We start from the raw sequence: 27,822 nt of genomic DNA on the forward strand, positions 1-27,822 counted from the left end.
GAGACACGTACTTACCTGCACGCAACACGCAGGGAAAATACGTGTCTCTCGGCACGTGCGTGAAATTCACGTGAGTGTGGCAGAGGCCTTAGAAAGGAGACAGTTCGCCGGTCACAGCGACGTTGGTAGGCAGGTAAGTAGTGTGACGGGACTGAGCGATGTTGTGCGCCACGGGCAGCGTTTTGCCCATGTCGCACAACCGATGGGGGCGGGTACCCACGCTACCGATATCGCAGCGTGTAAAGCGGCCTTAAGGCTATGTTCACACCACACAATATGACAACACTGTGTTTTTTGCCACATTTAAAAGAAAAAAAAAAAAGGAAAGATATTGCAAGAAAAACTCAGCACAATTAACAATGTAAATATTCCATTAATTTGTCAATATTACATATGGGCCTCACATAGCGCAGTCACTGGGTTCTTTGTGATGAGAATTTTGGGGTCAGAAATGCAAAAAAATGAAAGAAAAACATAATATTCAGAGCGGATTGCTATAGTATATTTTGCAGAAAAAATGCAGCGTTTGCGCACATTTCTGATTGGCGAAACGGATCAAAATTATCCATAAGGTTCGTGGAAAAACAAACTCTGATAAAACTCGGATCCAAAACACTGAGGACTCAGCCAAGATCTGTTGCAGACTGAGCAAAGATTTGTTGCAGATTTTCCCAATTAAATTTAATGAGGAAGAAGAAGTTTGCAATCAATTCCTGGAGCTGCACATTTTGCACCAATAAAATATGTAAGTGTGGATAATTGTATGTAAAAAGATAAGCCCACTCGTGAGCTTGGGTCTGTGCCAGCCCAGTGTCTCGCCAGTCGCTCTATGCCAGACTCCAGTCATGATGTGACCGGTGCAGACACTGACAAGCTGCAGTGGTCTCATGTATCGACAGGTCATCACCAGAGGACAGGATGTAGAGACTGGAGGAGGGCAAGGGGTCAAGCAAATGCCAAGAAGTTACTGAGCTCACAAGGTGCACTAGTGCCATATGGAAGAGCCCACGATCCACTGTCCTGCAGATCAGCACAGTTTGCAAATTGATGTCAATGAGGCAGTTTCTTCAGTAAGGCTACAAGCGCATGCTGCATCTTTTTGTGTTCACAAACTGCAGCCAAAATGCAGCCAAAACTGCGCCTTGTCAGAGAGAGCCTGGAAATGTCACAAAAAACACATGTAATTTTAGGTGCGTTTTTGTGACAAATGTTTACAAAAACGCAGGAAGAATGAACATGCTGCATTTTTTTTTGTCACAAACCTTTGACAAATAAAACGCTGACAAATAAACTGCAATGTGTGCAAAGCAAATCTGACTTCTCATAGACTTTGCTGGGAAGTCAAATGTCAGAAAGTTCTGACAACAAAACTGCAGCCAAAAAAGCAGCAAAAATGCAGCAAAAAAAGCAGCGTGCGCATGTAGCCTAAGGCTATGTGTCCACGTTGCTTTTCCCTACTTGCAGTTCTAAATGCACGTTTTGTCCTTAATTGAATTAGCCAAAGTTGCCTTTTGCAGAACTTTAGCGCTGAAAACGCATGCGTATTTGCCGCGTATTTGATGCGTTTTTAGCGCTTTTTGAATGTTTTTCAAATGCTTTTTGACACATGCGTTTTGAACATCAAGACACTGATAAAGTTACAACAGTCAAACTAAATGAAAAAAAGAGAAAAAAAAGGGGCACATAAATATTTGTACGAAAAAAAAGAAAATAGCAAGATTTAATAGAATTATAGCGGTTATTTAATAAAAAACGGAAATATAGCAATAAAATTATAATTTTCTTTAAATAAATTGTCGGACTATGTGTGTGTGTAAAGGGAGATATGAAATAATTATTTTGATGTGCAAAAAGCATGCGTTTTAGTAGTCCAAAACGCATGTTTTCTGCACCTAAAAAGCAGGTAAAACGCTGGAATTTTGATGTTTCTTGGTTACTCCCTGCTTCTCATTGACTTCTATGTTATCTAAACGCACCTCAAGTGGCAAAAACAATTGACATGCTGCTTTTTTAAACGCATGTTTTTTGTCAAAAAATATGCTAATTTGACGCAGCGTTTTCAAATGCATGGTGGGCACAGGAAATCCCTATTTCCCATAGACTTTGCTGGGAAATCAAAACGCAGCCATTTGGGCACTAAAAAGGTGCAGTTGAAAACGCTGCAGAAAAGCATGAAAAAAACGCACCGTGGGCACATAGCCTAAGAGCTGTATGATACCGTGCAATAATTTTTAATTTTGTTTTTAAAAATTTTTTAGTTTTTTTTTTTTTTTACTTTCAGCCTTTTTACACTATGAAAATCAAATTAGCTGATTTTTTGCAGCAAATCCGTTACGTGTGAACGTGGTCTAACAAATCTTAGTTCCAGTCCTGCCCCCCTCACAGATTCTTTCCCCTCTATATTTTGGGAGGAGCGTTCTCCTCTGCTCACCATCCTTCTCTGCAAAGTGTATTTGGACATAGAAGTGACAACTGATTTGAGGATTATTCGGTAACAATTTGGTTGTCACTGTCCAAGATCCTAAGTCACATGACCCATCAAACTGTTACACAAGTCATGTATGCTGTTATCCAGCAGGGGGCAATAGTGAGCTTGGAGAGGAGAGATGGGAAATGTCAGTATTTCCCAATGGGGGTCTATGCGTCATCTCTTCCTTGAAGAGTTTTCCTGCAGTTCTTAAAAAGTGAATATAGTGTCTAAAAAAACAAAACGGATCTATAGGGGTCCAGGAGCCGAGACCCTTATTTACCCTTTAACTTGACTGCCTTTTTCTATTTTTTCTTGGAGAATATTTATAAACTCAAGCAGAATAAAAATAAATGGTTCCCACAATTAAACTCCCAGCGTAGCTTCTGCATTAGGCCCTGTGCCCACAGGAGAAAGTAACCGCGGATTTTGTCGCGGAAAACCCGCAGATTTTCTAGATAAATCCGCAGGTTTACGCAAGTACAGACACTCCCCATATTATCCTATGGGATTTGGGGAGTGCTGTGTCCATGCTGCGGTATTTGCCCCTGCGGAATATGCTGCAGATTTCCCACAGCCGCACGTCACTGCATGTCCATTATTCCTGCGGAATTATCTGCAGAATTCCTGCCTTTTTACTATGGAGATGCAGGGTGGGAAATATGCAGGGTGGGAAATCCGCAGGAATTCCGCACAAAATCCGCACTGTTTCTGCAGGTTTACTGCAACAACTCCGCAGATATACTGTATCAATGGATAGCTGTGGATTCCGGGGAACTGCTGCGTGAACCTGAGGAAATACCTGCGGAAAAGTCCACAGGTACGATCTCCTGTGGGCACATGGCCTTAGGCTACGTTCCCACAATGAGCTCTGCTGAGTTTTTGATGTATCAGATTTTCTGCATCATTTCTGGTCCTTTTATGTAAATTAGGTTACCTGCGCTTTTTACATGTGTTTATAATCCATTTTTGCCTCTTTTAGGTATACTTAGCTTAAATAAAGCTGCTTTGTTTTTTATACTTCCTGGTATTTGGCTTTGACAAAACATCATTACATAAAACTCATCGTACCCGCAAGTGAAGTTGACATGCTGCCGATTTCAAACTCGCAACGCAGCACGGTTTATGCTAAGAAAAAAAAGAGGCGCAGTGGGGAGAAATTTCTATAAGGCTGCTTTCACACATCCGGTAGGTGCAGAGCCCGCCATTCCGTCTCTAAAACCTATGCAACGGATGCAGCAAAAAGCCGCATCCTTTGCATAAGTTTTTTAAATGCGGCCCGTCCGTTTTTTGTTGCTTGCGGCATTCTACTGAGCATGCACAGTGGCAAAAACCGCATGCGGCGGCCGGATGCGTTTTTTGCCGCATCCGGCGTCCATAGGCATGCATTGAAAAATGCGCCACATCGGCCGGATGCGGCGCGATGCGGGTATTTTTGCCGCACAAAAAAAGTGCCAGGCAACGTTCCATCCGGCCGCCGCATCGGCTAAATCTGCCGCATGCGGCAAAAACCGGACGGAACGCAAGCCCATGCGGCACAATGTGGCACTAATTAAAGTCTATGCAGGAAAAACGCAACCGGCAGCAAAAAAAAAAAACGGTTGCGTTTTTCCTGCAAAGTGCCGGATTGTGCCGCACAGGAAAAACCGGAGGTGTGAAAGCAGCCTAAATCCCATCCACTTTACTGGAATTGGAAGACGCTGCGCTTTTGAAAAAGAGAAAATACACCGTCCAAAACTCATGGTGTGCACACAGCCTTAGTTGTCTGTAATCCTAAAACCTGGCCCCTTTAAAAGATGAGAAAATGTCAATTTTCCCACAAAAATGTATTTAAGATTTTTTTTTTGCTCTCTTTTTACCATATTAAAGGCATCATCCAGCATTACAAAAACAAAGGCTGCCTTCTACCAAAAGCATCCACATATATGTCTACAGGTTGTCAGGGATCGTAGCACAGTTCCATGGAAGTGAATGGCACAGAGCTGCAATACCAGTCACAGCCTGTACACAAAGGTGGCAGTAATGTTTATAGAAGAAGCTCCCATATTTTTCTAATGGTGTCCAACCTCTTAGGCAATGCTGCTCTGTGGTCCCATACATACAACCACATTAGGGATCCATGTAACACAGGTCCCTCATATTGTGCTCATGAACATCAATGGGGCCCTGCATATAAAAACATGATCATAAACAGTGAATTATAATGCAGGATGTGCCATCAAATGTTGGGCTGAGGTTTTCCCCTCTGGCTTTGGGGGCAGGAGATTCCCACTGATGTTACAAGGTGCTATCGAAGCCTTTTTCCCTCCAATACCCCTGAGAACAGGGTGACGTCCCCCTATAATACATAGGTATATGAAAATAACAGCGATGACATTTTGAGATCCCTGCGCCGCACTGTAAATCCCGGCTCCGGCTGTAATGAAAGTGTTAATTCTAATGGATTGTTTATGGCAGCGAGCGCTCGGTACAGCCATCTGTGATCTGACATTTGCATAACCCAATGTAGGTTACAGATTGTTGGCTTTTAAGAATTTCGTCATTAATGTATTCCCCGGTGAGACGATCAGTTTGCTTTATAATTTGACCACACTTTGATGTATAGAGGAGCCCAGTATAAATGTGGCTGGACAACGTGCATCAAAGGCGAAGTCCTGATGTCTTTCCCATCTGACCCTGCGCCATCTATCACCAGCATGGCTGTGGGGTACATTACTTTTGGAGACAGCTCTGCATCTGTCCAGAGGTTGGGGCTGATCCTGCAACTTCAGCTCCTTTTTTGAGTGCGACTGAGCTGCAATACCACATATAACCTGTGGACAGGGGAGGCGCTGATTTTGCAGAAAGTCTACACATTTAGATACTGACCATAGGTCCCCCCCAATCAGCTACTATCAGGAAAGGAATCCGGCTTCCTTTACCCATAATCCTGCTCCTGACTCAGGAAGACTGGGGCCGGCCGTGGTGATGTCAGGTCAACTGGATGTTGATATGACATCACCGGACATCAGAAGTCACCGAGCCTGGGTCACGCGAAGGGGGTGGGCGGACCACAACAGCACCGCTCACAGGCACTATTGGCAACACAAGGTATTTGTGAGAAACCTTTTTTCTCAACCTAATATTGATGTGCCTATGAAAACTAAGTAGCAGTGGTTAGCCCTGCACTCTTGTGGTGACTCAGTGGTTAGCACTGCAGTCTTGTAGTGGCTCAGTGGTTAGCACTTTAGTCTTGTGGTGGCTCAGTGGTTAGCACTGCAGTCTTGTGGTGGATCGATGGTTAGTACTGCAGTCTTGTGGTGGCTCAGTGGTTAGCACTGCAGTCTTCTGGTGGCTCAGTGGTTAGCGCTGCAGTCTTCTGGTGGCTCAGTGGTTAGCGCTGCAGTCTTCTGGTGGCTCAGTGGTTAGCGCTGCAGTCTTCTGGTGGCTCAGTGGTTAGCGCTGCAGTCTTCTGGTGGCTCAGTGGTTTGCGCTGCAGTCTTGCAGCGCTGGGGTCCTGGGTTCAAATCCAACCAAGCACAACATCTGCAAGGAGTTTGTATGTTCTCCCTGTGCTTGCGTGCGTTTTCTTCGGTTTCCTCCCACTCTCCAAAGACATACAGATAAGGAATTTAGATTGTGAGCCCCAATGGGGAAGTGCTGCCAATGTATGTAAAGTGTTGTGGAAATAATAGCGCTATATAAATGAATAAATATTATTATTATTATTATTATAAGCCCCCCCTTTAGGGAACCAATCATCAGGTTTTTCCTATATAAACTAAAGCCAGTGCTATACTGGCACTATCAGGCTGATTCTATACATACCTTTAGTGGTCAGCTCGGATGTTTAGGTTTTGAAATCCAAGAAAGGAAAGTTTATAAAATCAGCAGCTTCTTGAGTGACAGCAGCTGAGGATCAGATAATATCTGGGGGGTATTCATAGTTATCCCCACCCCCTGTTAGAATTAGCAGAAGTATTATACAAACGATTCACTTTTAAACTTGCAGGACCAATATGACATCATACCCATGTGACCAGCTGGTATCAGCTTTGTTGGCTGAGGCCCCACCCCTTCTGGTCACATGGGTATGACCTCACACAGGTCCTGCTAGTGAAAAAGTGAATCATTTGTATAATACTTATGTTAATTCTAATGGGGGAGGGGATAACTCTGAAACCCCTCCCCCTGCTATTATCTGATCCTCAGCTGCTGTCACTTAAGAAGCTGCTGATTTTATAAACTTTACTTTCTTGGATTTCAAAACCTAAAGATCCTAGCTGACCACTAAAGGTATGTATAGAATCAGCCTGATAGTGCCAGTACAGCACTGGCTTTAGGTTACATAGGAAAATCCTGATGGTTGGTTCCCTTTAAGGCTGCTTTCACACATCAGTTTTTTGCAATCAGGCACAATCCGGCAAAAACGTGAAAAAACGGATTCGGCCTCTCTTGCCGCCGGATCCGTTTTTCCCCCCATAGACTTCTATTAGCGCCGGATTGTGCCAGATGGCCTGGCGTTCCATCCGGCTTTTGCCGGATCCGGCAAAATTTGCTTGTCCGGTAGCCGGATGGAACGCTGAAGGGAACGTTTTTTGTCTCTGGGGAAAAACCGTATTGTGTTTTAGAATGGAAGCCTAAGGACGCCGGATCCGGCGTAATGTGGCAAAAAACGGATATGGCCGTCGGATCCGTTTTTTGAACTGAGCGTGCTCAGTATCACAACGGATCCGTCAAAAACTGAAGGAACTGATGGAAAAAACTGATGCAACTGATCAGTTTTTTCGCCGGATCCGTCGCATCAGTTTTTTTGTCGGATTGTGCCTGATGCCAAAAAACTAATGTGTGAAAGCAGCCTAAGTATTTGGTGCAGAAATTTCTGCACCATTTTTGCTTCCCTTGGCAGGAAAAACACTGAAAAAAATTATTTAAAATAAAATATAAAAAGATTAATCTGCACCAAATCTGCAAGGAGAAAATAATCAGCGTGTGGTTGAGACTCCAGCATTCTCATTCACTTTGCTGGCTTCAATAAACCCTTCAGGTTTGGTGACAAAACTAGCAGAAAAAATGTTATAAAAAGCAATGTGCGTACACGACCGTACTCGCTAAAAACAGAGGGCGCTGCAGATTTTTCAGAGTTTTGGCCACTCATTGGAGCAGTTTTCTGTTCTGGTCAAGATCATAGTTAAAAATTAAAATAAAAATTCCCCAATAGGCACTGTGCAATCCGATCCACCCACGAGCAGATGAGGAGCGCTCTGACTTCTTTACAATAAGGGTCACAGACACTTTATTAACCACCAGAAATCTAAAAATATATTTTTTAATCTTTGGCATTGACGGTGATTCTCTACCCAGAGCGATCTCTGTCATGTTGGGGTAAATGAACATGGAACCTGTCACGCTCCCCAGCTCCCGTGCCACGCTCCACGGCTCCCCTGCCACACTCCCCGGCTCCCCTGCCACGCTTCCCCACTCCCATGTCACGCTCCCCGGTCCCCCGCTCCACAGCCTCCATGCTCCCTCACCTGCGTCCTCCAGGCAACCCGGTCCCCGCTCCCGGCGCCCGTCTGCGACGCTGAGCCAGCCCGGCACTCCTGCCTCCTGTGCACCGCTTCCTGCTCTGGCTTCTGGCAGCCGGGCCTCGCGCATGCGCATTAGGGCGCGCGCGCGGTCATTGACCCTCTCTTAAAGGGCCAGCGTCCTCCAACAGGATATTGAAGATTCAGGTACAGGGTATATAGGGGGTTCCTTTCCAAGTGGGCGGGGCCTGTTCTTCATGTTTGCTAAGCTAGGAGTCAGGTCCCCCTGTGCCTTGTCCCGTACTTACCTATCTCTCTTGTAGAGCCGCTCCTGTCTCACCAACCGGTCCTGACGGTTCCAGAACCCCGAACGGTGACTGTCCGCTATCCCGTCAGTCCCTACCGTCTCCGATCCCTGGATCCGTGTGGTGGCCAACCTCCTCGCTAAACTGGTTCCGGACTTTGCCTGACATCATCCCGGCCTTCGAACCTGAGCTCCGTCACCCGGACTACCTTCAGAGACTCCGTGGTCCCAGGGACTTCTTCACTCCACTCCTCTGAACGGACTGTCCTGCTACCCGTAGTGCTCCGGCTACCGGGCACCTTGCCCTCGGTGGGGTGCTCAGTCCAGTGGATCCACCTCCTGGGCATACCCGTCCTCCTGGTCCTAACAGAACCCCTTTTTCCTGCAGCCTCCCTCTAACAGCCGGAGGAGAGCTGCTGCAGAAAACTGTTCTCCAAAGGATATGTCCGCACTTTACGTCGTCCTACTTGCAGTTCAAAACGCACATTTTGGCAGTAATTGATTTTGCCAAAGTTGCTTTTGACCATAAAATAGTGCTAAAAACGCTTGCGTATTTACTGCAGTTTTGCCGTGTTTTCAGCGCTTTTTACATGCTATTCCATTGCGTTTTGACAGATGCGTTTTGAACATAAAGACACTGATAAATAAAGTTTAAACAATCAAACACTATGAAAAAAGGGAAAAAAATGGGACGCAACTATAATTTTTGAAACATTAAAGAAAATAGTTATATTTCATGAAATTATAGCGGTTTTATAATTTTTAACGGAAATATAGCATTAAATAAATATTTTTCATTATTTTAATTGTCGGACTATGTGTGTGTGTAAAGGGACATGTTATTCCATTATTTTAATGTCAGAAAAGCATGCGTTTATGTAGTCCAAAACGCATGTTTTCAGCACCTAAAAAGCAGGTAAAACGCTGGAATTTTGATGTTACTTGCTTTTTGCCATTTCTCATTGACTTTAATGTTAGCAAAACGCAACCAAAATGGCAAAAACAATTACATGCTGCTTCTTTGAACGCATGGTTTTAGCCACAAAATATGCAAATTAAACGCTGCTTTTGGAAACGCAAAGTGCGGTCTAGAAATCCACATTCTCCATAGACTTTGCTAGAAAATCAACACGCATGCCTTTTGGCATGAAAAAGGTGCAGTTCAAAATGGACCTAAAAAGCACCTGAAACGCAGGTGGAACGCAAAGTGCGGACACAGCCAAAGTGTCCGGGTATTTCAGGGAGCATTAATATCACTGGGTACATGACCTCTGCTCCGTAAAGCGGGTAACAGCCTTAAATCTCCATATTTCAGAACAGCATCCCCTATTTTAGGGCAATAATGCAAAAAAACCAAAACAGTGGACCCAATAGTTTTCCGATGTTACTGGTCAGAATACTGTGGATGATGGGTGAGTGTCCTGGCTGCAATGCTGATGTCCTGGCGGGAGTCCCTGTGTCTTTAATGGTAATTAATTCCTGTAATCTGATAATCCAGGGAGATTCATAATCCAGTGTTAGCCACATTGTTATGACTTTTCTGCCTTTGATTCCAGATTGAACATTTTTCCTTCATGCCAAATTGGTTTCTTACGGTCTTCAACATTTGCTGCCCATGGCTGTCACTTAGAAATGTCAGACCGTTTAGTTATTTCCTTGGGTTAATTTCTTTTGACCATGAAGAATGATCAGAATTGCTGAATATTGAAATCTATGTTATTTAAGTATCAGCAAAACTTTCAGTCCTGAACAGTGAATGATACCAGCGACAGGACATGGCCCGAAAAGAGAAAGGGCAGTTCCGGGGTCAATCAGCTCCCTGTGCTCGGCGGCCGCAAAAAAAAAATGTAAAAAAAAAATTTTTTTGTTTTTTTTGCTGCCAGAAGGTGCCGCCCCCCACAACCTGCCGCCCCAGGCACCGGACCACGGGTGCCTAATGGTAAATACTGCCCTGCATAGGAGCAGTATTATAGTAGTTATATTCTTGTACATAAGGGCAGTATTATAGTAGTTATATTCTTGTACATAGGAGCAGTATTATAGTAGTTATATTCTTGTACATAGGGGCAGTATTATAGTAGTTATATTCTTGTACATAGGGGCAGTATTATAGTAGTTATATTCTTGTACATAGGGGGCAGTATTATAGTAGTTATATTCTTGTACATAGGGGGCAGTATTATAGTAGTTATATTCTTGTACATAGGGGCAGTATTATAGTAGTTATATTCTTGTACATAGGGGCAGTATTATAGTAATTATATTCTTGTACATAGGTGCAGTATTATAGTAATTATATTCTTGTACATAAGTGCAGTATTATAGTAGTTATATTCTTGTACATAGGGGCAGTATTATAGTAGTTATATTCTTGTACATAAGGGTAGTATTATAGTAGTTATATTCTTGTACATAGGGGCAGTATTATAGTAATTATATTCTTGTACATAGGTGCAGTATTATAGTAATTATATTCTTGTACATAGGTGGAGTATTATAGTAGTTATATTCTTGTACATAGGGGCAGTATTATAGTAGTTATATTCTTGTACATAGGGAGCAGTATTATAGTAGTTATATTCTTGTACATAGGTGCAGTATTATAGTAGTTATATTCTTGTACATAGGGGCAGTATTATAGTAGTTGTATTCTTGTACATAGGTGCAGTATTATAGTAGTTATATTCTTGTACATAGGGGCAGTATTATAGTAATTATATTCTTGTACATAGGGGGCAATATTATGGTAGTTATATTCTTGTACATAGGGGCAGTATTATAGTAGGCACATGTGTCACTTCCTTTCTCATACTCCTATTTTTTAAAAACAATATTTTTCAGGAGAAGTCACATAGAAGCACAGATTTTTTTTTTCCCTCAATAAGCAAAGACCACATCAGTGGTTGCTGGATTTGTACTTGCCACCAGAAAAAAACAGTTATTAGACTCAAAAATATCCAGATTCTATAGAAATAATGACCATTTATCATTGTGAGGTGAGGCAGAGCTTCACCTTTATACAATAGTAGCTTTGATCTGGAAACAACCTGAGATGACACATGTGGTAACCGATACCAATAATGTGAAATATACAAAGTAAATGCCAGCTGCTTATATAAATATTTGTCTTCCACACACATGAAATAATGAGAAACAGAAAAAAAAACAATAAAAAACCTGTTTAACAAGGAAGTGAAGGTAATTAGATGATTAGTGAATCGGAGTAAATATAAAGGCCGCTGGCTGTGCTGCAGGAATGTTTCTAGGACACATAGAGGATCTTCAGAAGAGGAGTTTACAGCAATGAAAGTATTGTTTTAAAAGATACAAAGTTGCAAATCCCCAAATTAGTGCTTTTTATCCCCCTTACAGATCCAAATCCTCTGTGAAATCTAATGGATTAAGATCTCTTCCTTAATTATCCAGTGGGGGGGCTCATGGGGCAACTAATGAGCAACGAGCACTTTGCCTCCCCCTAGTGGTGGCATCAGGAAAACAGAATATGTTCTTTAAGGGTACTTTCACACTTGTGTTAATTACCTTCAGTCGCAATCCGCCATTTTGGAAAACAGCAGAATCCGTTAACGGATTCCGCTGTTTCCCATAGACTTGTATGGATGACAGATTGTGCCAAAAGTACCTGCGTTGCTTCCGCTGACCGACGCTGCGTTGCTTCCGCCGGGCGGAAGGAACGCAGCATGTAACGATTTTTGAGCAGCAGAATCCTTCATTTTTTCACTGCGCATGCTCATTTTTTTTTTTTATTTTTTTTTTAAATCACAGAAACTTTATTTTGTCTCTCGGTGGCCGAACGATCAGCTTTTGAGAGCACTTCAGCTGAGCGCCTGGCAGCCGGCTTTTGAGAGCGATCAGCTGAGTGCCCGGCAGCTGGCTTTTGAGAGCGATCAGCTGAGTGCCCGGCAGCCGGCTTTTGAGAGCGATCAGCTGAGTGCCCGGCAGCCGGCTTTTGAGAGCGATCAGCTGAGTGCCCGGCAGCCGGCTTTTGAGAGCGATCAGCTGAGCGCCCGGCAGTCGGCTTTTGAGAGCGATCAGCTGAGTGCCCGGCAGCCGGCTTTTGAGAGCGATCAGCTGAGTGCCCAGCAGCTGGCTTTTGAGAGCGATCAGCTGAGTGCCCGGGAGCCGGGTGATCAGCTGATTGTTCACAATAGTCTGCCGCCAGTAAAACTGTAAAGAAAAAAAAAAAAAGCTTTCCGTTGTTTTGTACGATCCATTGCATCCGTTGCGCCACTATATGCAACGCATCCGTTGCATCCGTCACACAACGCAATGCAACAGATGCCGTTCTGCGCAAGTGTGAAACTAGCCTAAGTGTGAAAATTAAACTTATTCTCTATTTTTTCATAGATGCATGGGAATAATGCAAATATTAGTTTAAAAAGTTTACTACTACATACATAAAAGGTATGTAGTTTCTCGCTGTAACCTTGAATTCTCCCTATCTGCACAGTGAAAAAATCAATATGGCTGCCACGGTAAATGAGCCCAGTGTCCTGATGGTCGGTGATTCTGGACATTCAATGTAGAGTCATTTGCAAACAGAAGGGATCACTGCAGGACTAAAATAAATGAACTTTTTCACCTGTTCCTTTGACTTGCAGCCAGTTGGAAAACTTACAAGGTCTCTGTTTGCCTAGAGATATGGAACATCAATTATGTATTCTGGAAAGGCATCAGCTGGCTGCGGGGTACAGCCTGATTCTTGTGCGGAGCCAGATCCTGGACGATAATTGTGACCTGCTTTAAAAGCCTACACATAGGGAGTAAATCCTCCATAATGAATGATTTGGACTGTCCGGCAGTAATATCTCAGATTAGATGGCCGGAGATTTTAAGGTTATCTGGTTAATGAAAAAACAATGAAACATCAGATGTAAGAAGGCGCAACTGAGAAAATGCAAGAGGTAATAGAAAACTTGTCAAAATTATGGAATGTATGAGTTTATATAACCAGAGCTGTAAGTCTGATTATGTATCATCTCATACCTATTTATCTAACTAACACCTAATAGATCTGTCTTTGTACTTATCTGGTAAATATAGCTCTACTACTGGTGATGAGTGGGCACTGCCATGCTCGGGTGCTCAGTACTCGTAACTAGTGATTGATAAGAGGGCACTACCATGCTCGGGTGCTCTGTACTCGTAACTAGTGATGAGTGAGCACTACCATGCTCGGTAGTTGTAACTAGTGATGAGCGGGCACTACCATGCTCGGGTGCTCTGTACTCGTAACTAGTGATGAGCGAGCACTACCATGCTCGGTAGTTGTAACTAGTGATGAGCGGGCACTACCATGCTCGGGTGCTCGGTAGTCGTAACTAGTGATGAGTGGGCACTACCATGCTCGGGTGCTTGGTACTCGTAACTAGTGATGAGCGGGCACTACCATGCTCAGGTGCTCAGTACTCGTAACTAGTGATGAGTGAGCACTACCATGCTCGGGTGCTCAGTGCTTGTAACTAGTGATGAGTGGGCACTACCATGCTCAGGTGCTGAGTACTCCTAACTAGTGATGAGTTAGCACTACCATGCTCGGGTGCTCAGTGCTTGTAACTAGTAATGAGTGGGCACTACCATGCTCGGGTGCTCAGTACTCGTAACTACTGATGAGCGGGCACTACCATGCTCGGGTGCTCGGTACTCGTAACTAGTGATGAGCGGGCACTACCATGCTCGGGTGCTTGGTACTCGTAACTAGTGATGAGCGGGCACTACCATGCTCGGATGCTCTGTACTAGTAACTAGTGATGAGTGAGCACTACCATGCTCGGGTGCTCAGTGCTTGTAACTAGTGATGAGTGGGCACTACCATGCTAGGGTGCTCAGTGCTTGTAACTAGTGATGAGTGGGCACTACCATGCTCGGGTGCTCAGTGCTTGTAACTAGTGATGAGTGGGCACTACCATGCTAGGGTGCTCAGTGCTTGTAACTAGTGATGAGTGGGCACTACCATGCTCCGAAGCACTTTACTACGTAGGCATTATATCAAGTCAACATTTTCATGCTAACTGACACTCAGCACTGAATGACTGTAAACTAAGTCCAGGCACTCGGTGCACCCTTGGTACGGCCAAACGTGCACTTTCCCTCCTACTTGTTTTCCATCTATCGCCACACTTCTCTGGTTTATAAAGCCAAAGCTGTCAATCAAATAAGAAGTGGGGAGGGCACAGATAGAGGGGGGGGGAAATGTAGGTGGAAAGGTGTACATAAATGTTTGGCTACACCAAGGGTGCACCGAGCATCTGGACTTGGTTTACACTCATTCGGTGCTGACAGGCTCACTTTCAATTGCAGAAATTGAGGCATCACCCGGGAATTCCTTCATATGGGCAACTTGTCGATGAAGTTCTATGAATCCTGCCCATCTTTTGGGATTTCTACGATAAAAGATTGACACTAACTTCTGGCCAAAAAGGGGATTCGTCATTATAATCCACCACCCAGGCCTGTTTTAGGCTATACAAAGCTGTAATATGGCACCGATACAAATATATGGATTCTTGTGTGGCGCTCCTGAGGCTTCAGTCGCCACAGAGTAGTGCACCCAAATTGGAGTGTAATGCTAAACCCAGATCCTGAGGAGGTCAGTCCCACTTTCACCACTTACTCACTGAAATACACACCAGGTTGCCCTGTTCCCACTGGGAACTGGGCTAGGGTCGGGTAATTAAGGGGTCGCCAACAGAGTGGTATTTACAGGATGCAAACAGGGGCCCCAGTCCCACTAGTTTAGGACCTGGGAGGGGGAAGTGCAGCCAGCAGGGGGAGTCAGGAGCCAACACAACAGTTAAAGAGTTCTCCAGCAGGAGAGGAAAGGAGCAGATGTGTTTCACAGGTGCTCCATGGGAAGGAGGAGAAGTTCACACAGTTGCTGTGGGGAGATTACATCTGCTCCTCTCGGAACCGGCACCACACAGGGCGGCAGGACCCTAGGGAAGATCATACTTCATGTTGGTTTTCCAGAATCTGCCTGGATGGGGACAGTTTCAATCTTCCCTGGTCACACAGCGCCCAATAGCACAGTGCCAGAGAGGATGAGGTGCCTCGCATAAAGCCGGACCACACATCGGAACCGCGGCACCTGCATATAGGGACAAGAGTACTACTCGTGAAAACCTGGGTCCCCTCGTAGCTTAAAGCCAGGGGATCCACAGAAAGGCGTTACAAGGAGAAACCCATCAAACACCAAACCGGGCTGACCTCTACAGGGATTTGGGTTCGACGGAGCCCAGCATAGCAAGTGACCGGTATTACCTGGGTGAGCGTACACAGCACAAAAGTGAGTACACAACCTGGAACCACAGCCTTAAGGGTGCTTTACACAGTGCGACATCGCTAACGATATATCGTCGGGTCACGTCGTTCGTGACGCACATCCGGTGTCGTTAGCGACATCGCAGCGAGTGACACCAAGGAGCGACGATCAACGATCACAAAAACGTCACAAATCGTTGATACGTCGCTCCTTTTCATAATATCGTTAAAGGTGCATGCCGCTGGTTGTTTGTCGTTCCTGCGGCATCACACATCGCTATGTGTAACACTGCAGGAACGACGAACATCTCGTTACCTGCGTCCACCGGTAATGAGGAAGGAAGGAGGTGGGCGACATGTTCCGGCCGCTCATCTCTGCCCCTCCTCTGCTATTGGGTGGCCGCTTAGTGACACCGCTGTGACGCCGAACGCACCTCCCCCCCTTGAGGGAGGGATTGTTCAGCGGTCACAGCGACGTCGCTGAACAGGTATGTGCGTGTGACGCTGCTGTAGCGATAATGTTCGCTACGGCAGCGATCACCAAATGTCGCACGAACGACGGGGGCGGGTACTATCGCTAGCGATGTCGCAGCGTGTAAAGCACTCTATAGACTCTGTCTATTTATTACCGGTACTGCCGCTCCGTGCCTCAGCATTTGCCATTACTACTCCCCTCATCATCCTCCCAGGGGCTGCTTCACCTGTGGGGAGCGATACCATCCATAGCTGCTACCACCATTCACCCCGGAGAACAGCGACAGCAGTGGCGGCCGTTCCCTGGCCGCGTACCACAGGTGGTGTCATGACATTGACCTCACTACTACCCCCAACATCTCTCCCCTACTATTTTCTGTACGCCTCGGGGCAATGGAGCCGGGCGAGACCGCCCATGACAATGACACTCAATGGCCCGGCGACAAGTAGGTTAACCGCCTGCCCCGTGGGGCGCTACACTCAACCCCCTTATGCCTCTGAATTAGATGCCATATGTACAGAGGTTAATTTTTTTTTTAGTACCATACATCAGAGGATGGCGGACAGGCTCAATGCTTACAACTGTGAGGGTATGTGCGCACGTTGCTTTTTACCTGCTTTTTTGCTGCTTTTTCTTCTGCGCTGTTTAATGCCAAAATTGATGTGTTCTTCTATTCAAGCAAAGTCTATGGGAATTTGGGTTTCTTGTTCACGCTATGTTGTTCAAAATGCTGCCTTTTTGAGGCAGAACTTTGGTCAAAAACTCAGCTTTGCAGTGCAAAACCCAAATGGCAAAAACAATTGACATGTTGCTTCTTTGAAAAGCTGAGTTTTTGACCAAAGTTCTGCCTCAAAAAGGCAGCATTTTGAACAACATAGTGTGAACAAGAAACCCAAATTCCCATAGACTTTGCTTGAATAGAAGAACACATCCATTTTGGCATTAAACAGCGCAGAAGAAAAAGCAGCAAAAAAGCAGGTAAAAAGCAGGTAAAAAGCAACGTGCGCACATACCCTTAATTATGCTAAATTATATAGTATCACGTTACTAATAGTAAAAACGAAACACTAACTATGATGAAACAAAAAAACAAAAGTACAAAAGCTCAAACTTTTTGCCTTCTTCGGCCGATGCTGTGACTTTAACACAAGACGCCTCTTGGCAAAAGCTTTCTCCGTTAAATCAACCCTTTATGACAAAGGAGAGCTGCAAATAGGACCATCTGGTCACATCAGATTTAGGGAATTTATCCAAGAAATTTAATTTGAGTGAAATAAAGAGAAATCCATAACGCCAATTATGATCATGGAGAAATGACTCGGAATGCAAAGCGATGGAACGCAGATTCATTCTCCTTCACGTTCTCCCCAAGAGCAAAAAGACAGAAACAAATAAGTGATGAGCTCATAATGACGTTTGCGTGAATGGTTGGGACATAAAGGTATTTGTTTCATGCCTTTTTACATACCGCCATGATGTTTTGTTTTCTTTTTAAAATATTTGATACTTCACGCCAAAATGTGAACCGCGCCCCTCATATCATTGTTTCTTACTTTATGTGTATCAAATAGTGTGAGACACTTAAAAGTTGATCAATGTTGCAAAAAGTGCAAAATTATGAGCACAAGCACAAAGGGAAGTGTCCCCCTGTATGATCTGACTTTATGGCGCTATTATCTTGGCACTATATAATGACACTAATACATAGGTGCTATATAGCAGTATTATGTGGGCACTGTATAGTACAATCTTTGCATGCTACGTTATGTAAAGACTATATGAAAGCATTATGTGAGCAGTGTATAGTACTCTAGTATGACACTATAAGTACTATATAGCAGTATAATGTGTGCACACCATAATATGGTTATCTTCTCATACATTGGCACTCCTGGTAAGTGCAAAATGGAAATATGAAATGCATAATATAAGGTCCTGTTATCTTTTCCAGTTACAATGCAATACACATTATTGCAGTAGCATGTAAGAAATGTATGGAACTATTATCTTTTCCACTATTATGTAAGCACTATATGTCAGTATTATTTGTTCACTCTACGGTACTGTTATTTTGTGTTGCAACCATATTCTGTATATACTGTATTGACGCTATATATAAGCATGGTATCGTACTGCTATCTTTTAACTTTAGGACATGTAAGCACAATATGGCCGTATCATGTGGGCGTATATGAGCCCATTATGTAAGCATTGTATGGTACATCTAACCTTTCCCTTCATGACTCTATTATGTAAGCACTATATGTCAGTATTATATGGGCACACTATGATACTGTTATCAATTAGGGTTATTATAACACTTATGCATATACTGTATTGGTGTATTATGTAGCACTGTATAGCACTGCTATATTTTCCCTATATGACTTATGTAAGCACTATATAGCAGTATTATGTGGCCACTCTGACACTGTTATCATTGAGGGCTATAACACTATTATGTAGAGACTGTATTAATGCATTATGTAGGTATTGCATAGTATTGCTATATTTTTTCTATATGACTATTATATAAGCATTATATGGCAATATTATGTGTGCTCTCTGATACTTTTACTATATAGGATTGTAACACTACTATGTAGAGACTGTATTGGACAATTATGTAGTCATTGACTAGTACAGTAATCTTTTTGCAGTATGACACTATTGTACAAGCACCATATAGCCGTATTATTTAGACCACTCTATGGTACTGTTATTTTTTTAATAATAATAATAACAATAATTTTTATTATATTATTTATTACCATCATTATTATTATTGATAATACCAATGATTTATTATTATTATTAATAATAATCTAATAATAATAAAAATATTATTATTATTCATAATAATACTAATAATATTTATTTTGTATTATTATTAATAATAACAATAAAATTAATTATTATTATTATTATTATTATTATTATGACACTATGGTACTGTGTGGATTTATTATAAAAGGCACTGTATTGTATTATTTATACCATCATATACACTGTTATTTTACTTTTCACAAAACAATGGGAGATACACAAAGGGCCACAGCACGTTTTGCTTAGCGGTCTCCAGCCACATCATTTTCTGGCATTGGACAGAGGGTTTAAGAAGAAAAAAAACTTTTTTGATCTTACCCCCAACAATAATGTACAAATAGATCCTGTAACGCACCTCGTAGCTGTTCACGGAGGTGACCGTGCCCTGAAGAGCTCACGTCTATTCCTCGAGCCCATTTCAAAACTATTCTCATCACCCTTTAATTCAAGAAGTCTCCGCACAGAACATAAAGCTGTGCAGATATTAGTAAATCAAAAGTTATGACAGTGACAACAGCGAGTGCAGCCATATAGTGGAAAAAAAAATGGGAATCGTCATTTGTTATACTGTCAGAACGATGGCGTTCCATTGATTTCCGAGAAAGTAATTCAGTGGTGACAACATCCAAGATGGCTGCGCTTTCTGCTGTCACTTTTGCAAAATAACTTTTCCAAACTTTGGCAGCTGCTGTTTGATTTTCTAATATATGACTACTTCTTTACATTACCGGTGGTAAACACCTTTATTTTTATCAGTTTAACTTAAATTCTGAAAAAAAGTGAGAAAAAAAAACAACAACACATTTTTTTGTTTTCTTTATACATTTATTATGTGAACCAACCCCCTCATTGGACAAAGTGACAGAGTATCCACTGCTGATACATTTTACAAAAGCAGTCAAAGTTTGTAGGGATCAAGCCAACTTACACTCTTCTTCCGGTCTTTTCTTCCCGGGGGCCAGCATCTCCTGCACTGTGGAGTTTCCTTGATACGGTGCAGGATCTTTACACATCCTGAGGTTCTCCATTCTAGAAGAAATGCAGATCACCCGGCATCAGTGAAGGTCCAGTAACATTCAGCGCCCTCCATACAATCAAAACCGCCCAGTCCTCCTACACCAAGGTTGATCCTATACATAGAGGCTTGGACACATTAGTCATTCTTGACCAACTTGTTCCAAAAATGTTACTGTGCGGGCTTATAAAGGAGGTCCATCAAAATGAGTCCTGTCTGAGGAGTAAATATGGTTATCAACGACTTGGTCGAGGTTTACTAGAGGTGTTTGTTTTAAATCCTATATGTACACTGGAGATCAAAATTAGAGGACAACACACAATTTCCTAAATGTTGCGGTCATTGTGTCATCCTGTCATTGTGTCGTCCTATGTGATTATATCCTAGCATGAAGAAACTTGCACAATTTTCCACTTATTTCATACATTGAATTTATTGTAAAGCAAATAATGTTAATGAGATAAATGAAAAAGATCACGGATCTGTCAGGCTGCCAGCAGGGGGAGCTGGAGTCCTGCAGGGAAAGACACTACACAAAGCTGAATGAGCAAGGAGGGGAACTCCCAGTGTGTGCTGATGCAGTGTCTAATAGCATCAGCCGGACAGCTGAAGCTGTGGAGCATGCGGGGGATGGTCAGACGGGTCCGGGTCATACACAGTACGGGCAGCAGGAAGACCAGAGGAACTAGCAATGGAGGAGTTGAGATCAGGCCGAGGTCGGTACCAGAGGAAACAACCGAATGGGTAGGTAGGAGAGGGGGATACAACCGGGGCTATTGTGGGAAGGAAGGAGGTGGGACAGAGGAATGGCAGAACGACTAGGGGACAGAACACAGACAGAGGCTTAGGGCACAGAGAGGGAACGGATCAGGATCACACTTACAGGGACCAGCACTCACGGGCAAAGCAGTGCTAAGCTTATAGCCAGCGCTGGTTCACTGGAAATGTCAGCTTTGAAGGCATCCAGGCTCCGGAAGTGAGGCCTGGGAGAAGGCTCCGCCCCCTAGCCATGTGGACGGGGAGGCGAACCATGACCGTATCACACTTAGAGAACACTTTCAGATATCTGTAAGTTATTGGCGTTAATCTGGCACCTGGTGCTAATTTCCTTAATTATCTCACAAACCCTATGTAACTGGCACCTAACTTTCCAGTTTGCACTGACTTTCCTAGATTAGTGTGCCATTCCAAAGTGACTGAAACCCTCCGGCAGCAGGTTGTCCAGATGAAGGCCAAAAGGGTGACCCTCTCAGCCATAGTAAGAGCTGTTGGTCATTCCAAGTCTGTGATTTCGAGAATATTGCATCTTTACAACATCACAAACTCTTTCAAGTCTCCCAAGAAGGCTTTTCACCTTGAAAGGCAAATGCAAGAGAGGACAGGATAATGAGGAGAATTTCCATGGGTAATAGTTTCCACACTGCAGCTGGAATTGCTCGCTAGTTCAGCACTGAACAGGGTAAGGATCTGTCTGGTCATACACTGTCACGGCGTTAAAGAGCATTAGGACTGAAAGCCCACTCTGCAGTGACCAAACCTCTCATTAGCAGAAAGAATCACAAGGCTAAACTCACCTTCGGTATATATGTTGTATAGACAGAGAAGAAAATGGCCACAGTTCATTTTAGTGATGAAAGCAAGTTTAATTTATTTGGGTCTGATGGGAAACATTACGTTTGGTCGACAAATTGGGGAAAGACTGAACCCAAAGTGTGTTAAGAAGTCAGTGACAGGCGGTGGAGGAAGGGTCATGGTTTGGGGAATGTTTTCTGCAGCAGGAGTTGGACCTGTCATACAGTTACATGGCAGAGTGAATGCAAGTGTGGATCAGAACCTTCTCCACAACACATGGTTCCTTACTTGCATTCATCACTCAATCAGCAGCAATTTTCAGGCAGGACAATCCTACCTGTCACACAGCAAAATGGGGAAAGCAGTTCCTGGAAACAGAAAACAATGAAATGGCCAGCCTGATCTAAACCCAATAGAAAATCTATGGAAAATCCTTGGTGACAAAGTTATGGCCAAGAAACCTACAACAGTCAAAGAACTGTGGAAGAAACTGGAAGAAAAATGGACCAAAATCCCCCCAGAACAGTGTGAGAGACTAGTGATGTCCTGTGGCCGCAGATGTGCTGAAGTCATTCACAGCGACGCCCGGTGCACGTCCTACTGATTGTGACTGTTGTTACCTGCAGAACATTTACTGATGATGTCTCTCTGTGCTACAGTCATTGCCGCTCTCTAATTATCATCATCACGATTTGTGCAAAAAAAAGGGTTCATGTTGATAAACTTTGGATTGTTTGTAAAACACTATTTTAGTGGCATGGTGGACCCCTTACACAAAACCGGAGCATGGTCATCAATGGAGATTACATTATTTCTGAAAAAAGCAAATGATCAAACATTGTGCTCTAACTTTGATCTTCATATCAATATTTTAGTGTTAGGACTGCCCCTACAGAGATTGCCGTGGAGTGGCGTGGTGGCTCAAGAAATTGCAATTTTTTGCCAAAAATCTCATATTTATAATAAGTACAGTTGGAATTTTTTAGTGCTGTAGTGCACATTTAGTGCTAGCTTTTTTGTTTTTTCTTCGTTGAATTGGTCGGTGGCTGACCCCCACTTTGCTATGCACCTCAATTTGGGATGTATTCCACCTGTCTAGATTTTGGCGATTGGTGACTGTTCACATTCAGTCATCAGGCTTTGTCCACAGGCTATTTACTTCATGCAGCATTTGCTTGGACCTGTCCCGCCCACAGCCATGATTCAGTCATGGGTACGGGATTGAAATAGACCAGGTGAGTGCTGCTGAGAGCAGTTCTGAAATTTCATATGTGAGGCCGTTTGGCACATTTTCTAAAAATATTTTAGTGTTAGGACTGCCCCTACAGAGATTGCCGTGGGGTGGCTCAAGAAATTGCAATTTTTTGCCACAAATCTCATATTTATAATAAGTACAGTTGGAATTTTTTAGTGCTGTAGTGCACATTTAGTGCTGGCTTTTTTGTTTTTTCTTCTTTGATCTTCAGTGTAGAGAGATGAAGTGCAGATGCTCATTGACCAAAGGGTGCTTTACACGCTGCGACATCGCTAACGAGATATCGTCGGGGTCACGGTGGTTGTGACGCACATCCGGCCTCGTTAGCGAGATCGCAGTGTGTGACACCTCTGAGGCACCGCAAACAATCGCAAAAGAGGGAAAAATCGGTGGTCATGGAGAGGTCGTTCTAAAACAAAATATCGTTTTCTGCTCAGTAGCGATGTGGTTCGTCGCTTCTACTGCATCACACATCGCTGCGTGTGACACCGCAGGAGCGACAACCACCACCTTACCTCCGTCCACCGGAAAAGGAGGAAGGAAGGAGGTGGGCGGCATGTTCCGGCCGCTCATCTCCTCCCCTCCTTTTGTATTTGGCGGCGGTTCAGTGACGCTGCTGTGACGTCGCTGTGACGCTGAACAAACCGCCCCCTTAGAAAGGGGGCGGTCCGCCGGCCACAGCGACGTCGTAGAGCAGGTATGTGCGTGTGACACTGCCGTAGCGATAATGTTCACTACAGCAGCAATCACCACATATCGGCCGTACGACGGGGGCGGGTGCTATCGCGCTCGATATCACCAGCAAATGCTAGCGATGTTGCAGCTTGTAAAGCACCCTTAAAGTTGAGCAACCCAATTACATAGTGATTAAAACCATGGAAGAAAAATTACCATGGGCACTAACCTATGGTATTTCCTCCAAGCAATCTACTTGTGTAGCAGATAAGAGTGACCGGGTGAGATTGTGCCGATAACAGGACGCGTCTGTTCGGACTGACTGCCCTCGTCTAGTAAAGGCAACCAAAAACAGTCCAACATGGATGAGTATGATGATCCAATGTTGCTCAATGCTTCTCTTAAGATTTTAGTCCTGTCAACACAATGACCCCATAAAGATACTCCAAACTAATGCTTTGTATGTTAATAAGACCACTGACCGACATGGTCTATTTATTTCCATCCTTGTTAGACTAGTTGGTTCCCCCGGATATTTTTCTCTTTTTGTTCTCCTCAAGACATAAACACCAAAAGGCTTTCAAAAAACATCAGGAATTAAGAAGATACTATGCCCAACATTTTTTTTTTCATAACTGTGCTGGCGATCTGCTAGTTAGTGGGTGACTAGTCCTGGGGGGGTTATTTTCCCCAGACTAATTATTACACCCCTGTGTGCGAGAGTAACTTGATGGGCAAGAGCAACAACACACCATAAAAAATAGTTTTTTGACATATGAAGAAAAAGTCCAGGTCACTCTAAAACCAACACTCCGGAGCAAAGGAACCAATGGTAAGTGTGGAGAAAGTCTTGAAAGGAGGAAAATCCAGCTTCACGGTGTATGGATGAAATAGAAATGTATTGAAAGTCCATCAAAAGGTAAAATACAGACCTCAATGTCAATAGATGAAGAACTACGCGTTTCAAATAATAAACATTCTTAATAATGATCATCCAAAATGCGTAGTTCATTAATATGTCTGTATTTCACCTTTTGGATGGACTTTCAATACATTTCTATTTTATCCACACACCGTGAAGCTGGATGTTTCGCCCTTTAAAGACTTTTTTTGCCATATGCAGAAATCAATCTATTATATAAAGCTGAGTGTATTTATGTATTGTATGTATATGTGTGTGTGTGTGTATGTGTCCGCTAAAGGAATTTGCACCGTCGCATTTTCAATCACAAAATTTTGCACTCCATTTGACTCAGGGAACGTCATAGACTATGTCTTGAGGGGAAATTATAACCCCGAGCTTTACAGTTATTCGCCAAAAAACCTGCCTCTATTAAAGTCAATGCAGCCAAAACTTCAGAAGAATGCGCAGCCACGCCCTTGAATGAAATGTTGGCATGTAACAATGCAGCCAGGGAACGTCACGTTCCCACCAGAGTCCGCTCCTGCGACTTCTGCTCCGATCGCCAGACGACGCCATGTTCCCACCATGGATAGTGCTGGTGATGGGAGAGGAGTCGCTGCCCGTGGCTCTGCGGAGCACAGGCTCCATTCATCCACTAGGCTGGGTTTCCCTGGAACCTGCAGTACCACTGGCTGACTGTAGGTGGCGTGTGTCTTCCAGCTGAAGTTGACAACGTTCACCAGCAGCCAATGGGAAGACACCACACCCTTTTTATTCCTCCTCCTGTCACATGACCACTGCCAGAGATAGTTCTGTACTCCTGGCTCATGTGCTGTTTGTATGTTGATGCTTGTGCGCTGACCTTTGCTTGTTTTTTGACTCCCCTCCTGCTTGTCGTTTTTGTACCTTGCTGCCAGTTCCGGATTTGACCTCTGCTTTGTCTCCTCAATAATCCCTTGCCTGCTGATTCTGTTCTTGTTTAGCATCTCCTGGTTTTTGACCCTCCCTGACGACCACGGACTACAGCCTACCACAGGTAGTGATCTCTGGGGCTCTGTGTAATTCCAAATCCCTATATAGGGGTTAAAGGGTTGCAGAGTTCTTGGGGTCCTGCTTTGTGAGCGGCTTTTCTCTAGACTCCCCTTACAGCCAGTCTGAGTCTGTGGCTCCAATCAGGCATTACAGGGAAAGAGACAGACACAGACAGGGGAAGAGACAGACACAGACAGGGAAAGAAACAGACAGACAAGGAAAGAGACAGACAGACAGGGAAAGAGACAAAGAGGCAGACAGGGAAAGACATACAGAGACAGACAGGGAAACAGAGAGAGAGACAGAGACAGACAGGGAAAGAGACAGACAGACAAAGAGAGAGATAGACAGAGACTGGGAGAGAAACAGAGAGACTGTTACTATACCGGGCAACGCCAGGTGCTACAGCTAGTAAGACAATAAAAATGGATTGTCAGGGCATTAGAGAGCAATAAATACATGGTGACGGTTTGGGGACCTTGGCAAGCAGTAAGGTTCCCTTTAACTCTCATGAAGGACAGTACCAATGGTCGGTTGTAAATACAGATGTGTCCTTCCTGACCTTTTTGACTCAACATATCGCGAGATAACCAGCTTAGAAAAAAAACCCTATGATTTCACTATATCCTGTCGGGATCTGCTTATTCTTTGTGTCTTCATTTGTCTTTACAACCGTGTAGATACATGTGAATCGCAGCTTGTAAAGGGTTTTGTTAGCCGGTTACTATTGATTTGGTTTTCTGGAGAAATTTGAGTCCCTAATGAAATTTGTGTAAGAGAAAGGAAGACATATCTGTATGTAGTGGCAGAAGTAATAATTAAGGTTACCATAAATGTTCCCCACAAAATTCCATTCATGGTGGATTTCATGAGTCATTTTGCAAATATCTTTCAAAATTGCCATTGCTTGTCCGAGGAGACAGAGCGGTTTATCTATAATGTTTTGTCAGACATGTGACCTAATAATTTCACTATTTTGCCATCTGGGCTCCTACAAAGCATTGCAAAAAACCTGCAGAATTGTGAATAGAGTGTGGTAGTTGAGCAAAAAAAAAATAAATAAATAATAGTAATTAAAATAAGTTCCAAATTTTGTGCTAATTAACTTAATCTCTGTTTATAGCAAAGGCATCTAGAGCTACAGATGAACTGAGTAAAAGGGACCTTTCACTCAATTCATGTTGCCCAAACCACGGGCAGCGTGAATCACAATTGCAGCCAGGCATTTCCATTAATAGGAACAAAATTGATCATTTACAATCATATTAACAAAACTAAATTTTAAACTAAATCTTAAATTGTGGTTTCCTGCTGCCTCCACTAGGGGGCGATTGGTGATTGGCTGCATACATTGATATGATTGAGTTCATAAATCGTTTACAATAGTCTCATAAGCTCCCCCTAGTGGTGGCTGCAGATAATAAAATATGTCTCATTGAAAGAGAACCTGTCACGTTATTCGTGCAGCCCCAACCACGGGCTGACTACCCAATTGCAGACAGGTATATTTTTCTCTGAAATACACCGATGCGTCAGAGAAAACATCATTTAAAGAATTCTGGAACTGTAGGGAGAGCTGAGTCTAGTCTGCCACCGCCCCGGAAGCTCCAAGTGATTGACAGATCTTTCCTATGTATTTATAGAGAGACCTGTCAATCACCAGGAGCAGTGTGGGGAAAAGCCAACTGGCTCATTATATTAGGTTTTCTTTGAAGCATCGGAGCGCATCTTGCACCATCTCTGAAGTACTGATACGTTTTAGACAATAGTATACCTTGCTGTAATCGTGCATATTAATCATGGCTTGGGCATCATGAATCAAGTGACAGGTTTCCTTATCAGAAATGTCAGACTCAAATACACTGAGGTCCAAAGTTAAAAACTTGGACAAAGTCGTGCGCCATCCTAGTCACAGGCCCCACTTTGTACTCTATATAAAATAATGTGCCCCACATAGTCTTCTATACAGAATAATGGGCCCTACATTGTCTTCTATACAGAATTATGTGTCCCACATAGTCCTACATACAGAATAATGGGTCTCATATTGTCCGCTATACAAAATAATGGGTCTCCTATAATACTCCATACAGAGTAATAGGAACCATACAGTCCTCCATACAGAATAATGGGCCCCACATAGTCCTCTATACAGAATAATGGGCCCCATATTGTCCGCTATACAAAATAATGGGTCTCATATAATCCTCCATACAGAATTATGTGCCCCATATAGTCCTCCATACAGAATAATGGGCCCTATATTGTCCTCTATACAGAATTATGTGCCCCACATAGCCCTCCATACAGAATAATGGGCCCCACATAGCCCTCCATACAGAATAATGTGCTCCACATAGCCCTCCATACAGAATAATGGGTCTCCCATAGCCCTCCATACAGAAAAATGGGTCTCCCATAGCCCTCCATACAGAATAATGGATCCCACATAGCCCTCCATACAGACTAATGGGCCCCACATAGCCCTCCATATAGATAATTGGCCCCACAT

General features: G+C 43.5%; 1 protein-coding gene across 10 annotated transcripts in view; it reads right to left on the reverse strand.

Annotated features, from left to right (window-relative positions):
- The window catches only part of LRRC7 (leucine rich repeat containing 7), a 368,695-nt gene that overhangs the window by 230,906 nt on the left and 109,967 nt on the right, over positions 1-27,822 (reverse strand). For 8 of the 10 annotated variants that reach the window (XM_075320326.1, XM_075320325.1, XM_075320320.1 and 5 more), the window contains exon 2: positions 19,786-19,886. The exons of the other annotated variants lie outside the window; for them this stretch is intronic. In XM_075320326.1, the coding sequence (XP_075176441.1) occupies positions 19,786-19,885 (100 nt within the window). In that variant the 5' untranslated portion in view covers position 19,886. The remainder of the gene's footprint in view (positions 1-19,785; positions 19,887-27,822) is intronic. 10 annotated transcript variants of the gene reach the window in all.

This window comes from Anomaloglossus baeobatrachus, chromosome 8, assembly GCF_048569485.1.
Source record: "Anomaloglossus baeobatrachus isolate aAnoBae1 chromosome 8, aAnoBae1.hap1, whole genome shotgun sequence".
Classification (NCBI taxonomy): Eukaryota; Metazoa; Chordata; class Amphibia; order Anura; family Aromobatidae; genus Anomaloglossus; species Anomaloglossus baeobatrachus.